This window comes from Rhizophagus irregularis, chromosome 14 (assembly GCF_026210795.1).
Source record: "Rhizophagus irregularis chromosome 14, complete sequence".
Taxonomy (NCBI): Eukaryota; Fungi; Glomeromycota; class Glomeromycetes; order Glomerales; family Glomeraceae; genus Rhizophagus; species Rhizophagus irregularis.
Window position 1 is genome coordinate 4809477 of NC_089442.1, and position 15805 is coordinate 4825281.

At 28.7% G+C, this 15805-nt stretch overlaps 6 protein-coding genes across 6 annotated transcripts; 2 read left to right on the forward strand and 4 right to left on the reverse strand.

Annotated features, from left to right (window-relative positions):
- Positions 1-1763: 1763 nt before the first annotated feature.
- Positions 1764-3665, forward strand: OCT59_006722 (uncharacterized protein; the record flags this gene model as incomplete). Its single annotated transcript, XM_025326080.2, has 6 exons — positions 1764-2191; positions 2263-2401; positions 2474-2582; positions 2672-3372; positions 3451-3498; positions 3574-3665. Exons 1-6 carry the CDS (start codon positions 1886-1888, stop codon positions 3663-3665), a joined length of 1395 nt encoding a protein of 464 aa, XP_025177984.1. The 5' UTR covers positions 1764-1885.
- OCT59_006723 (uncharacterized protein) lies at positions 3499-4458 on the reverse strand (the record flags this gene model as incomplete). Its single annotated transcript, XM_025317608.2, has 1 exon — positions 3499-4458. The coding sequence occupies one exon, from the start codon at positions 4456-4458 to the stop codon at positions 3757-3759; it is 702 nt and encodes a 233-aa protein (XP_025177985.2). The 3' UTR covers positions 3499-3756.
- Positions 4459-8187: 3729 nt separating this feature from the next.
- OCT59_006724 (uncharacterized protein) lies at positions 8188-8744 on the reverse strand (the record flags this gene model as incomplete). Its single annotated transcript, XM_066141464.1, has 5 exons — positions 8188-8215; positions 8285-8366; positions 8435-8512; positions 8598-8623; positions 8737-8744. The coding sequence occupies 5 exons, from the start codon at positions 8742-8744 to the stop codon at positions 8188-8190; spliced, it is 222 nt and encodes a 73-aa protein (XP_065998247.1).
- A 40-nt stretch (positions 8745-8784) lies between these two features.
- On the reverse strand, positions 8785-9955 carry OCT59_006725 (uncharacterized protein; the record flags this gene model as incomplete). The annotated part of the gene is made up of 9 exons (XM_066141465.1): positions 8785-8789; positions 8855-8939; positions 9005-9220; positions 9305-9337; positions 9418-9450; positions 9553-9585; positions 9659-9691; positions 9764-9854; positions 9918-9955. 9 exons carry the CDS (start codon positions 9953-9955, stop codon positions 8785-8787), a joined length of 567 nt encoding a protein of 188 aa, XP_065998248.1.
- A 1768-nt stretch (positions 9956-11723) lies between these two features.
- OCT59_006726 (uncharacterized protein) lies at positions 11724-12331 on the reverse strand (the record flags this gene model as incomplete). Its single annotated transcript, XM_066141466.1, has 5 exons — positions 11724-11810; positions 11893-11923; positions 12078-12132; positions 12204-12241; positions 12312-12331. The coding sequence occupies 5 exons, from the start codon at positions 12329-12331 to the stop codon at positions 11724-11726; spliced, it is 231 nt and encodes a 76-aa protein (XP_065998249.1).
- Positions 12332-12457: 126 nt separating this feature from the next.
- Positions 12458-13332, forward strand: OCT59_006727 (uncharacterized protein). The gene has a single exon (XM_025317609.2). It carries the CDS (start codon positions 12909-12911, stop codon positions 13290-13292), a length of 384 nt encoding a protein of 127 aa, XP_025177987.1. The 5' UTR covers positions 12458-12908; the 3' UTR covers positions 13293-13332.
- The last annotated feature ends 2473 nt before the right edge of the window (positions 13333-15805 follow it).

The window sequence follows — 15805 nt, forward strand, 5'->3', positions numbered from 1 at the left end:
TTCGATATCTAATAGTTCGCGGAAAAAGCGAATATACTAATACTAGTTGAAGTATTATATTGATACATATTAAAATTAGACTGCATTATAACGATAGTAATATTTTTTAAAATAATTTGATTCCCGGTAATAATTTCGACTATTGTTCGGATATTCGGACGAGATCGACAAAAATCCTAACCACATATATGGTTCAATATATTTTTAATAAAGAATATCATACGTCCTTATAATAAGTTGCTTATATATTTATGATATTAATTAAATATTCGGCGCAGTGTGGCTTTTACGTGCTTGATTGACTTTTTTGTTTCCCTTTTAATGCTAATTTTTTCTCTTCCCAATTAAAATGAAATTACGAAAAGATATAAACTATTAATAGTATTTGAAATTTTTTTTTTTTTCAAGATTTACGCCAATTATAAAAAAATAAATTTTAAAACACGAATGATCTTTCGTTATACATTTTTTTTTTTTTATTCTTAGAACTTTTTAATAACAATAATAAAAATATGATTTTATGTTAATTATTATCAGTTATTATCAGTTATTTATCATTATTAATATTATTAATATTAATTAATTTGATTAAATTACCAAAGAAATTTATTTTATTTTTAAAAAAAAATAAAATAACAAAGCGAAACCTTTTTTTGGTGTACAACTAAAAAACATGAGGTAGGGAGTTATGCACATCATGTTTAACCCATGTGACATTTACCTCAATAATTTTATAATTTTAGTAATTTTGGGGAACATAATTTTCACATTAAACTGTTTTGATATCACAATCATTTTTTACTCCACCCCAAGGAAAAAAATTTTTTTTTTTTCTGAATTTTTTTTCAATGTAAAAAATTGGATGGATGTTAATCAACGTACGATAATTGCAGTTTTATTTGAAGTATCTCAAATCGTCAGAATAAAAGAATACCGAGAATTGTGAAAATGGTCCAATATTGGGATCGCATAAGATAGACATTATTAATAATTTGCATCATAATTATTTTGTTACACATTATTTTGCGATATTAAATTGCATCATACGATCAAAAACCCCTGACGGCCTGATCACAGGATCACAAGGTGAAATCATCATGAAAGTTATTACCAAAGAGTGAACATTTATGAAAATTAATATGGTTTTTATTTTGAAAAGCAAATCCTTAATCTTTAATCTTTATCAATTTTTCAGGCAGATTATTAATTGAATCGTTATCATATTCATAACATTTTGGCTAACGAGAAAGAAATTAATAATTTCATTATGATTTTGATGTTTTGAATAAATGTGATGTTCATTCTAATTCTTTACTAATTCCTCCATTTAATTTGCCTAATTCTGCTTTTGAAAGAATTATTATATTCTGAAAAATTAAATAAAGATATTTCGAAAGAGAACGTTAATTAATTTAATTAGTAAAGGAAAATAAAAAATCTTATAATGTAGCTCATTAAACAAGTTAATCACAATTTCAAAAGATTGTGGTGTTGAACGGGTGTTGAACAGTTGTTGATCGAATATTGTGAAATATTAGTGTAATTTTGTCGGTATAAAATGAATTTAGGAAAAATTAAATTAATGAAAACCAAATTACCTTTTTTAAGAAAATTCTTTTTTTGAATTTACTAAAAATAGAATTCATATTGATTTGTACGACCATACTGTTAAAATTAAAAAAAATCGTACCATTTTTTCTCGTGACATGCATTAAAGATCATACGAGTTTAAACGTAACAAAAATTTGTAAAGTTAAAATTTGTAAATTATTATAAGTCTAGCGAAAAAATAATGAACATGGTAAAGTTTTGATAGAATATTTTTGTTTTTTATAAAAAAAAAATAAAAAATAAAATTACAAGAAATATAGAAATACAATAAATAATGGAACAAGAAAAATTAATACATGATATTAGTGATCGTAAATCCACGGAAAGTTATGATGACCTTGTCGTCATGGAAATCTCTGATCAGATTAAATTCGAAAAGCAATTATTAAGAAAGATAGATTTTAGATTATTACCTATAATTCTCGCTTCTTTTTTCGTCGCTTGTTTGGATCGAAGTAATATTGGTAACGCTCGACTTGCAGGTATAGAAAAGGATTTAAAAATGAACGATCAACAATTTCAAATTGTTCTCGCAATGTTTTTTGTGGGAGAAGTGACAATGAAAATTCCATCAAATCTTGTAAATATTAATTTTTTTTTTTATTAAAATATTATTTAAAAAATATTCATTATTTTATGTCCTCTTGTTAGTTATTGCATAAATTCACACCATCCGTATGGATCCCATTCATAATGTTTTTATGGTCCATTACAACATGTTGTATGTCTTTCGTTGAAAACTTTGAAGAATTATGCTTTACACGTTTATTTTTAGGGTTAACAGAAGCTGGTTGGTAATTTTTTTTATAAAAAGAATTTTATTAATATAAATTCTACTAATATATATACATAATATATATAGGTATGTTACCAGGAGTAATGTACTTGTTAAGTATGTGGTATAATCCTGAAGATTTGGCAACACGTCTTACAATCTTTTATTGCGGAGGAGCTCTTGCAGGAGCATTTGGGTAATTTTAATAGAACTTTTTTTAACACTTTTAACACTTTTAACACTATATATGGTAATTTTAATTAACATTTTTGTAAAATTTTTCAGTGGATTTATTTCATTTGTAGTTACAGGAAATATGAACGGAATCTTGGGAATGGAAGGATGGAGATGGTTATTACTCATTGAAGGAATATGTTCATTATTTATTTCAATAATCGCTTATTTCTTACTTCCAGATTTTCCATCAAGAGCAAAATTCCTTACAACAAACGAACGAAATTTAATTCTTAATCGATTAGAAACTCCAAATAATGGATCATATGAAAATGATAATAGATCTTCTAAAGAATTTTCAAAAGATGGAATTATACTTGCATTTTCAGATTGGAAAACTTATTATATGATGATAATGAAAACTTTTAGTGGAGTTGTATTAAATTCTATAGCTTTACATTTACCAATATTAATTAATTCAATGATAAATGATACATTAAAAAGTCAAATTTTAACGGTCCCTCCTTATATATTCGCATGTGGATTTTCTTTATTAATGGCTTTACATTCCGATAAAACTAAAGAACGTCCAATTCATCTTTCAATAGCTGCTATTATAAGTTTAATAGGATTTATAATTTTAGGAACTTCTAATGATATCGTTGTATCTTATCTTGCAACATTTTTATGTACATCAGGATTATGGAGTCTTTCCCCAATCTTATTAACTTGGATAACAGATATTTTTGCTTTCCCAAAAGAAAAACGTTTGGTTGCTCAAGCAATGGTTCTTACTCTTTCTAATCTATCAGGTAAAATAAATTTATGTTAATATTTACAATATGTAGTAATGTAGTTATATATAATGGTGTATATATTATAATTTGTAGGTATAATATCATCGAACCTTTATCCAAAAAGTGATGGACCAACCTATTGTAAGTATAAAAAAATTACCGCTTTATTTAAATATAATATGATGTTAATAATTTCATTTTTCATAATTATCATAGTTTTTGGAAACATTTTTAATGCGTCCTTACTTGGATTGGTCATATTACTTGCCATCATAATGCGTTATATACTAAAACGAACAAATTGTTGAAAAAATATGAATAGACAAATAATTTAATAATATAATTTAATAAATAAAGTAAATAAATAATATTTAAGAAGAAAAATTATTTTTTTAAAAATTATAACTTTGGAGAAGGTTTAGAGAAAGAATTATATAAAAGAGGCCATAAAGTGTCTCCAGGATCAATTTTTTCCACAGAAGTATGGAAATGACCTACAACACCTTTTATTTCATTTTCATTTAATAATCTAGTAATAATTTTTCCATCTTTTCCTTTGGGAGGTAATATTCTTGGAATTGTTGGTACAACTTTACATAAAGCTTCAACAACTTGAACAACTCTAGTTTTTTGTAGTTCTGTAAAATCAAGATGTTTATAAGGTACACCTGATCTTGGGTCTCTTGAATAAACTTCTTTACGAGGCCACTTTGGATCTTGTTGATTAATATAAAATTGATTATTAATTTCTATTCCAATTGAATGATCATTAACTCCTTTTGCTTGCCATGCTCTTTTAGTAAAATCGAGAGATTGATAAACTGTTCCATCACGATCAATCATCAAATGAACTGATAGACCTCGTTTAACTAATATGTCAAAACAACCTTTAGAAGAATTAGCAACATCCCAATGTAAAACTATAGTATCAATTTTTGATCCAGTTGGGTCTGTTCGTTCGTCCCAGTGATCCTTGAGAAGAGGAGTATGAAAACTCATTCCTCGTTGTTTATCATTAAAATTAATGGTGGGGAATGGAACCTTATGTTCTTTCCCATTAAAGATGAAAGCATTATTTTGTTCCAGTGGAATTTGAGACATTTTGGCTTAAAAATAAATTCACAAATATTCCAACATTCATTTATATTTATTATGTTACATGATTAGTAATACGTTAATATTACTAGGCGTTAGACTTAAATATCGGAATCTCCGAAGCTACTATTTTAATTATGTAAATTAGTACGTCAAGTCATGTAATATTGTATCCAGTGTCACGAGTTTATGCTATAATTGTTTCATGTATCTTCCTTATTTGTCATATTTCATTGTACCGATTTTTTTCATTATAACGGAGTTATTCCGACTTTTTACTAATTTGAGCCAACATTATAAATTTCATACAACAAACAAAAAATTTACACAAAGCAAAATAGTTTCATAACGGATTATTATAACAGATACTAGCTATAATTATTATGCGCAAAAATGTTGTTAAGGAGAAATAATCCTATACATCTCCATCATTTAGATTAATATTTTGATAAAAGCGGAGTTGAACATATCAGAATATCAGATATATTTTTTTTTTCTTTATAATTTAAATAAATGATCGTATATATAATAAATACAAAGTAAAAAACGGTTTATTAAATTTGTGATATTTCAATTTTGAAAGCTTTTAAAAAATTTTAAAAATTTTTAAGCAGATTTTTGATATGTAAAAGATGATTTTAAAATTATAAAAGAGTGCATTAATTATTAAAAATAATACATATAATACATTAATATTGATATACCAATATTTTCAAAGATTTTCATGAAAATCCCGATGAACTGTTAATCAAGAAAATAGCGAGGGTCAGAAATGACGTAATTTCTGAGAAACCCTAGTAATTAATACATCTAAAACTTTATGACGTCATTCTTGGCATCTCCTAATGGTAAATTCATATTAAATATAAATCAGTGAATATCTAATACTAATCAACTGGCCTAAGCTCTCCTTCCTGTTCCTACCTTGCATTAAAAACATTAAAAAGTAAAGTCTATCACATGTGTAAACAAACAAACATTGTATGATTTTGAACATAATATCCAAGTAACACACATGTGCGAACAGACAACATTGCATGATTTTGTCTGTCGCGTGTAATTATCAATGTATACTACATAATACAAAGGTCCCTGATTACTCCTCCACCCCCTAAAAAATTACATAAAAAAATGTCACTAATTATTAATTTTTTCAATTATAAAGGATATAAATTAAAACATACACGTTTTATAATAGAAAATACCCAATTTTTTCGCATGAAAATTTTTGTATTGTATAATTGTAGATTCTAATAAAAGTATTATCACTTTATCAGGTTTTTTACATTGTAGCATTAGGTCGTTCCAATTTAAAGTACCCCTCACCCCTCTATTTTTCCAAAGTCTGGATTCTATTAAACATATAGTAATAAATATGTTTAAATATCCCTCAAGCTCTTCATAAATTCTGGATAATAAACAAACAATCAAATTGGAGCGACTGTCACAAAAAAAATTAATTAATGCAAAATAACTTATTTTACTATTTATATAACAATAATGACAATTTTTTATTAATCAATTACATTTGATACTGGGAAATTTGCAAACTATTCTTTCTGAGGTAGTAAATCGGCCATATATCTAATTATTGTATGTTATTGTATATGTAATAATAACATACAGTGCTGGCAAAAAGTAATCGGAATTGCAAAAAATGCAATAAATGAGAAACCAGCGATTGAAATTGCTTCAAATTTTACAGAATTGTTGCCAAATGGATTAATGTTAAGTGTATAAAATTTCAGCTTTTTATCACATTTCCTTGTCTCACAATTGATTTTTTTTTCAAAAAAAAAACATTAAAAATTTAAGCGAGGTAAAAATTTAATAAAGATTTTTAATATTATCCTCAATCATTAACAATCAACATATATAATTATAATGAAAAATTATAAACATAAAAATATATCTTTAATTGATTTATTAAAAAAATTTAGTTGTTACTTAATTAGTTAGTTTTTCTATAAATTGACATTAATGTTGACTCAAAAATCATTAAAATAAAATAAATTTTAAATACATTACACTTGTTTAATTGATATTTTTTCAAATATTTTGAATATTATTAAACTAACATTAAAAAGACTTTATTATAATCCTTTATAATTATTATAACTTAGATTTAATTTTTGAATTTTAGTTCTTTTTACTAAAATTAAGGGTTAGGTTAGGTTGCGATCAATATAGTAAAGAAACTTTGATCAATAACTAACAAATAAAAAAGTGTCAAATTTTTTTTAATAAAATTAGCTTTTATGAATTTCAATTTGAATGCTATAATCAGAAATTTTGGATCCTTTATAGGTTAAGTATTTTCCAATTTTTTTTTTTGAATTAAATAATCAATTGTGAGGCAAAGAAATAAGATAAACGGCTGATAATTTATATACATAATAATGACACATTTGGCAAAAAATCTACAAAATTTGAAGCAATTTTAATCATTGGTTTCTCATTTATCGCATTTTTTGCAATTCCGATTACTTTTTGCCAGCACTGTATAATCAAATTTTAAACGTAATAAAAAGATTTTTTATTTACGAGTAAAAGATCAGATAATCGACATTAGTCTACTTCAATTGTCATTTTGATCACAAAAACTAAAAATCAACTAATCAGTTAGTATTTTTGTAAAATGTAGTACCTTAATAGTTTATTATAACATTTTTTTCTTTGCCGATAAAGAAATACATACAAATATTTTTTTGTTCGAGGATAACGTAAATTTAGTTTTCATATGCCGAAATCACGTGCTCATATCAAATCGATTAATAGCAAAATGTATACGGGAAGAACGAGTAAAAAATTAGTCCATGAAATGGAAAATTCTGCTGGGCTATTTCTTCGAAAGGCTACGCCAAGCCCCCTCCTAAGGAGGTAAATGGAGTAGATATATACTTCATGAATCGTTGTTGATCATAAAAATTTCTCGGCAAGATTTTACAGTTTAGTCCGTTCTGTAATTTCAGCCGGGGCCCTGCCAAAAACTCTTGGCTACCCTCCAGGTTTTTCTGAAAGGCACTAAAGCGTAGACGATTGTTACATAATTTCGGTAATGAAGTCCCGCATATATACTGGTGTGCATTACTATTGGTGTAGTCTTATTTTTCTCGAAAGTTGTTGCAGCCAAAATCTTTCGTTAATCGCTGATATAACATGGGAATTAATTTTTCGTATGTTACCAGAGGTATTTGTTACATTATTTGGTCTAGTTCGTTAATATTTTATTTAACGTTAAGGCACAAAAAAAATCATTAAATAATCCCGATGAAAAAATTACATGCGCGTGACGATTTGACGCAGATCACTTTTGCTAAGAAAAATTATATCTCGGAACCAGCTTTATTTATTACACGCATCACAACAGAACAACAGAACAAATTAGAAATTCATGACAAGATGTAAAATAGAAAAATAAAATTTAAATTTTTTTCTGTGGAGGCGATGCATAAACAATAGAATCGTTTACGTGTTGAGTACCACCACGATTAAGTTTCTTTCTAGACTTCAGTGCGGATTCTATATTCTGTTGTAGACTTATGACACGGTTCTGGCCGATACATAAATAAAAAGGATGTTAGTTAACAAATTACAGTGATCTGCGAAATGAATAAGATTTGTTACCTCACCTTAAACGTGATCATTGTTCGTATTATATCAGACAAATTCTTTAATTGCGTAGACGCATTGGGAATCAAAAACTTGTCAGATTGGTCAACTAGATAAACTCCATCAATCCAATGCATGGATACATCCCTCTCTGTAAATGTATAATTTAATATTAGCAAGTACGACAAACGTAATATTGATAAACCATATTATTACTTACTGTACACAAGTTTCTAAATTTTTTAGATTTGGATGGTCTTCAGGAAATAATTGCCGAATCTTGAAGAGAGCCAGTTGCATGGCTGGAAGTTAGATTATATTGTTAGTAGTTTTCATAATGACAAAATAAAAAGCTTTGATTTCACCTTACCTTTAAGGATCTTTTCGCGATCACCGTTCATTTTTACATCATCGTGATAATATGCGTTCCCGACAACTTCCCCAAAAGCTACTTGAATAATGTTATTACGTTGTTAATTACATAGAGGATAATTATTAGAATAATTATAAATTATGATCAGAGGTATTCTTACAAAGTGTATACACTTGTTGAATCCATCTTAACGTCCAATCTCTCGCAAATAAATAATCATTTTCGAACGGGGCTTGACCGATAGCGGACTCAACTTTGTTCAAATCAACGTAACATCCGGTAGTATGTTGTGAAATTACATTTTCATATCTCTTTAAAAGTGATTGGAGGTATTTACAATCTCCTCCTCAATCTAGAACATATAATTCATTGTTAGTAATTGAAATTAAAAGAAATTAAAATCAACAGGAAACATACCTTTCTCCATTTCGATTGCATTAATTCTGTATCTTGCAATTCCCTCTTTAAGTCTGATAAGTCTCTCAATAGTCGGGTTCAAAGTCTGGTGCAATAAAAGATTTGTTATTATGTACAGCAATGAAGTGTAAAAGAACAAATATATCGAACCTCAACAGATAATTCTTGAAGGTAAGAATTTTCCACATCTTTTTCAAGATCTGACAGGTTTGATGGAGCATCTTGAAGAAGTTCATCCGGTGGCACCAAAGTGATGCCGGACAGTTCCTCATCATCCACATTATTAAATGATCGTTGCTCATTTTGAATTTCGCAAATATCGTTATGCGCATGGAAGTAATGTTCAATTTTGGTACGTTTTGTTTTCTGTTTATGATCACTCTAAGTATTAAAATTCAAGACAATAAATTTCTGCTAGCTTACAAGAACAAACGAAAAAAATACTACTACCTCAATTGAATCATCCAAATCTTGAGGAATATCCTATAGCACGAATACAAATTACGGAAAAGTCAAACAACCTTTGTATCAAATAAGATAAAAACAAACAATTTAGGACTTACCGGAGAAGCTTGTATCAGATGGTGGAGATTCCGCTGATTCCAAATCAGCATTAAGATGATATTCAACATCATGCTATTGTTAAAAAAATGTATATAGTTATTGTTATTTAGCATAAGTAGTTTTAATTAACTTACCAGCTGACGAAACATTCTACGGTCATGTTCAGTCTAGTTGAGAAAAGCGTAAGTTATAAGTTGTTCTCCAAACCAAATTCAAAATACGACTGCATGGTAAACTTACACGATCATTAAGCATAGTATTCGTATGTTTAGTCTAATTGAGAGAATGGCAAATGTTACAGATTTTTCCATGAGAAATTTCATACTGACTGACTACCATACTTACAAGAGCGCGAAATTGTCGAGTATAATTTTTCGTATGAATCACTTTCTGTTTTTGAGCTTCTTTGTATATTTTTTTTCGGCATTTTTGAAAACTGAAAGAAATTATGAAATTAATGACAAACATAAAAAGTAAAGCAATTGTCCATAACATTTACCTATCAAAAGCACTTTTGGATTTTTCGGTTCCGGTCATTATAAATTATAACTTACTAGAGAACAGGAAAAGAAATATATGACCCTTTTAAGGCTTATAATAGGTGTGGTCAATCCGGTAATGATTGGATAATTTCGCGACGCGAACAATCCGATTTTTGTAGATCGGTTTGACTGACCGCTGATCGCATCAACAACCAATAAAACCAATAATCCAAGAGCGATCAATCTATAATTGAACGGGGTTAGTGATTCAGTGTTCGTGCAAAAATTTTATGTCTGATCAATGAAGTCAAGAAACTTGCATCGTCGCTATGGTCTATGCTTCCATCAGAACTCGTGTTATGATGCTTGAATTGAAAGACTGGGTTAAGTCCCTAACCACTCCCCAAGTGATAATTTACAGGGGTGAGGGTTTCTTGACATCAAATTCGCTAAGAATCCAAAGGATTAAGATTCGCAGATTATAGCATCGTTTTAAGGTATGTATTTATACATGCGAAATCGATCAGTTTTATTAATACAAAAATACAGAATCAAACAATTAACGAAATGTATGATGCTATCAAAGAGGGAGGATCCTAGGCCATTTAATGCGAGTCCCAGCATCAAGTTATTCCTTTGCTCTCTCACATTTACGAAAAACATCTACTACACTAGATTTCCGAAATAAATTATCCCGCCCATATCTATAGAAGTTTTGTCTATCTATAATATCTCTTACACCCGTGCAGATTAAATAAAATAACAAAAACCTTCTCCGGGATTGAGTAATTTCGAACCTACAGAATAATTACGGAAGTATTAGCAACTGAGGTAAAAAAATAATACAATAACGATTTACACTTACCATCACGATTCATTTCCATTCCGCCTCATACACAAGATATTTATTGCTTAATTTTTCTGCGTTATCGCCGGCGCAAAGTTTAGGAATTTGGCACGTGAAGATGCTTAATTTTTTGATAGACTTTTGCTGTGCCGTTGCGTCTATTGTTCGCGTGATGATGGTCAGTGCGACAACCTAACATTTCGTCAACATGGATCCAAATAAAAAAAATCACATTCGCGTTCACGCCGATCACTTTTGATAAGAAATTTCCGAGACATTATGTCCCGGAAAAATGCCAAGAAAAATTCCCCCTTAAAAAATATATTTTTCGGGAGGGTAGTCTATGAAGACGAGGCGGAGAGAGTCCTTAGTCATATTATATGGCTATGTGAGAGATTGCAGGAAAATCGAATTAGGATCCAGACTTTGTTAAAATATAGTTAACAATCGGCAAAAACAAACATGTTTAGAGTAGAATCTTCATCATCATCAGTCTCAGATTCATTATCATCAGTTTTCAGAGAAGACCCAATATTTATCTTGATTCTTCATACGCGACATTAAAACTAGAATTGATTAGTAAGTTTCGTTCCATGATGAAATTCCAGTAATTAAATAATAATAAGAGATTACCTTGTAATGGTGATTAATGGTAAGATTACCTTGTAAGAATGTAGCGCTTTTTTATAAATGTCCAGAAGAGTTAAGTGAATCCTTAGATATTGAGCTTTGAACTCCCAAGAAAATAAACTACTATTGACAGTCATGCAATTTCAAATTATATATATAACTTATATGCAAATTAATAAAGTTTTTTATTTGGTTTATACAGTATTATATTAAAATTTTGTTACAATTAAAGAAATTTAAAAGAATTTGTAGCAAAGTGCAGAAAAAGATTTTAGAAAGTAGCGCAAATCATAGAGTATAAAAGATAAATTGAAAGAGCACTAGGAAGAAGAAGAAAGAGATGAACTCATTTCTTTGATTTATCGAAAGAAGCTCTAAGATAGCCTAAGGTTTCAAAGGCTTTGTGAAGGTCACTTCCGATCCTATCAAGTTTCTAGATTGGATGAAATATTTAACATTAGTAATTGTGTACTTATATTAAAGAATGATCATTAAGTAATTTTATCATAGCTCACATTATCAAACTTTGTCGATTTTCGCTTCGAGCTTTGATTCAACATTAGTTACCTTTGATTCAACATTGTCAATTTTCGCTTCGATAGGCTTCATCGTTTTTTTAACTTCATATTGGATATAGAGCGCGCCAGTACCAGCCGGGCCTAGAGTGCCAATAATTGAACCGATATTTGTGGAACTTTACGTAGATTCTGAACCAACATTTTTTGAAGTAAGGTTTTTTACTGCTTCGGCCGTGCCTTTATTTTGGTTTAATTATACATAAAAAGATCAGCACGTCATAAATTTTATTTTTAACTATACTACTTACTTTCAAATCTTTTCTGAAAAATTCTTTGTGCGTAACGACTCAACATTTTGGACAATATAAATTTAGTTTTAAATGTAAAATGTAAGAAAAAATATAAGATATATATACCTTTTTATATCTAAATACATATTAATTTTTCAATGCGATAATCAATTTTGTGATTTGATTGACCAATCAGTGGCCTTTATGATCACAAGCTTTGTCATACTCAGCCGTAGTATTATTTCTCCGTCGTTTCGGCTGGTGAAGAAAACGATTTTGAGGCTTGCAAACTAATCATTTTTTCGTACAGATCTTATTAGAATTACAATGTATACAAATAAAAGGTCGGTAAGGTTAATGTTGTTCATTTACTCTGACACTCTGACACTACATGTCTTATAAGTATAATTGATGACCATTTATTTTAATCAGAATATGTTGGGGACAAATGAAATCAGATTAGAGTTAATGTTGAGATGTGTTAGTATATAGATAGCTTACATGAACGAAACACAGGTTGTGTGGTCTGTAAGCATTAGTATATAAACGCTGTTTCACTTTGTAAACAAGTCTATGTAATCATCGAATAATGTAATTTATTTTTTTACATCAATAAATCGGTAATTCCGATCATGACATTTTGTCACAGTTTATTTTTATCTATACTAACTATGCTAATGAACTTTTGAATTATTCCATCTTATATAAAAGTTATTGTCAAATATGCAATCCATTGATTCATTGAGAGAATTAAATGCCAAGTTCTTAACTGAGATTGCCGAGCTTAGGAAGGAGAATGCTGAGATTCCCGAACTTAGAGAAAAGTTTCTAAAATTTGCTGAGGTTGAGGCTGAGAATGCGAGGTTGAAGCAAATTATTGAAGAGAATGCAAGGCGTGATGCTGAGAATGCTGAACTCAAGTCTAGAGTCGTAGAGCTTGAGGCTAGACTTGCATTATTAGAACAGAGTTCAGCAGTGGAAGGGATGGCGTTGCCACTTGGCCAGACACAAAACGGTGAAGAAGCGATGCCAGTGGTGACGGTACCAACTGTTGATGTACCCGATTCTGTAATAGACCAACTAGGGTTGCAGACATATCTTTCTTAAGGGTAACTACCTTACAGCATAATATAGGTCGTATAAGATAGTATGTCGTACACGTATAATAAGAAGTTAAGAACTCTTTCTTGACGTATGACAAATATCTGACGTATGACATATCATATGATGTACTGTACTTGTATCACGTCACGAAATTAAATTAACACAAGTAAAATGTAATGGGTTTCGCGACTTTTTTTTATTCTTTTACTTCTGAATTATGAATTGTGGAGAAAGCAGTTCAGGAAAGGGTAAAAGACCAGTTATTAATGAAAATGAAGAACTTATAGTTTCTTCGGGTGAAGAAAACACAACACCAAACATCAAGTTTAAGAGGTTTTAAAATTGATTAAATAAAAATACAAACAAACCTTAAAAAAATTTTCTTAAAAAATTATCAATAACAAAAAAATAAAATTGTCAAAGACTTCAAAAAATACAAAGCCCTTCTCAGAAATCTGGGAATATTATGAAAAAGGTGTATAAAAGAATAATGGACATTATGAAGCTATTTGTTTCTATTGTAAAACCAAAAGGTCAAGGGGAAAGCCACAAAAAATGGAAGTGCACCTGGCAAATGAATGTATACAATGTCCTGAAGAGATATCAAGATATTGGCATGAAAATGTAGCTAACTGACAAACAATCTATTCTCGTAATAACCAAAAATTACTTTCTTCACAACCACCTTATTCAACTCAAACACAAATAACTGATCATTATAAGTCTGATTAGTCTTTACCCAAATTTGTTGTTGACTGACTTGATAAAAAGATTTTAAAGGTTTGGGTCATGGCTGGTATTCCATTTAATGTAATTGAAAACCCATTTGTTTTAGATCTCTTTAAAGATCTAAATCCTGGTTATTCCCCACCATCACGAACTACTCTTTCTAACCATCTTATTACAGAAGAATATACACGAGTGAGTTTGGCTATTGATCATGATTTGGAACAATCTGATAATCTTACTTTAAGTAAATATAAATTAATTAATTATTACATGTGCAACTTGTTGATTTAAAAAAATTTAAATGTTAATAATCTCTCCTAAAATTTGATACTAATATTTATTTTAAATTCTATTTCTGATAGCGTTAGATGGTTGGACTACTCCAAAAATGGAATCAATTTATAATTACATAGTCATGACTGATACTTGAATGGAATATTTGATTGGTTTATATGATTATTTGTCAGATTCACATACAAATGAATTTTTAATAAAAGAAATTTCTAGTATTATTGAAAAACTTGGCAGTGATAAGTTTACCACAATTGTTACTGATAATACTTCTAATTGCCAAATTGCAAGACAAAATATTCACCAAATGTATCCACATATATGGAATATACGTTAGTGCTTCAATCCAGATGAAAACTTGAATATTTTCATGTGATGATTATGGCTGAGAAAGATTATGAATTTCAGATTTAAACAGACTATAATTTAAACCAACATTAAAGTATTATTATTCCAAAAATTTATACTAATTATGGCCAAACTCATAATGCCAGCGAAATTTAATGAAATTCAATCCAGATGAAAATCTGGATAAAATCGCTACAGATTGAAGCACTAATATACGTTGTATAGCTCATGCAATCAATTTGATTGTATCTGACTTGGTTAAACTCGAACCTATTAAAAAATTTATTAATGAATGTGGTAAAATTAATCAATATTTTAGTACATCATATACTAGTAATATTCTTTTAAAACAAGATTTTACCAATATGATAATCAAAGGAGACGGATTACAAACTTGGATGAAAACATGTTGGGGTCTTTATTTATGACAATGGATGCTTTATTAAGAGCTCAGCCAGTGTTTAATTAGGTAAGTAAAATGTTTATTAATAATAATGAAAATTAAAAATATTAAAAAATATTTTACTAAATTTTTAAATTTTCAATTTTTCAGATTCTTAGAGAGCATGCTAATTCTATTACAAATAATGAAGTTGCCGTTTTAATGGAGGATGAATCTTTTTTTCCATATGTCGATCAGTTTGTTCTATATGGAAGCCAATAAAAGAATGTATAAATCTTTTAGAAGTAAATGAAACTACTTTATTTAATTACTTCATCCATCTTATTAAATTGGCCAATGCAATACACCAATTACTACATTAGGAAATTTGTTTAGGTGTAATTTAGTGTAAGATTTGTAAAATTTTGAAATATTACACTAAAAACATAATATTACAAAAGTTTACGCTCTTAAATTTGAATAATTATAGTAATTTAAGAATATCTCGCTATCTACTGATCCAATCAAGATGATCTATAGCTCATTGGAATCAGCTCATCAAGATGAATCAAATGGTAGTAAAATCGTATCTTTATGTTTAATAGATGACTTTCTATTAATTTAAAACTTTATTGCATACTATAGAGTATTCTATCAAATGCGATTTTACTACCATTTGATTCGTCTTGATGAGCTGATTCCAATGGGCTATAGATCGTCTTGATTGGATTAGTAGATAGCAAAATATTCTTAAATTACTATAATT

What these genes read in the sequence shown, in the direction of transcription:
- OCT59_006727 (XM_025317609.2), top strand. Translation starts at nt 12,909, where the DNA reads ATGCAATCCATTGATTCATTGAGAGAATTAAATGCCAAGTTCTTAACT.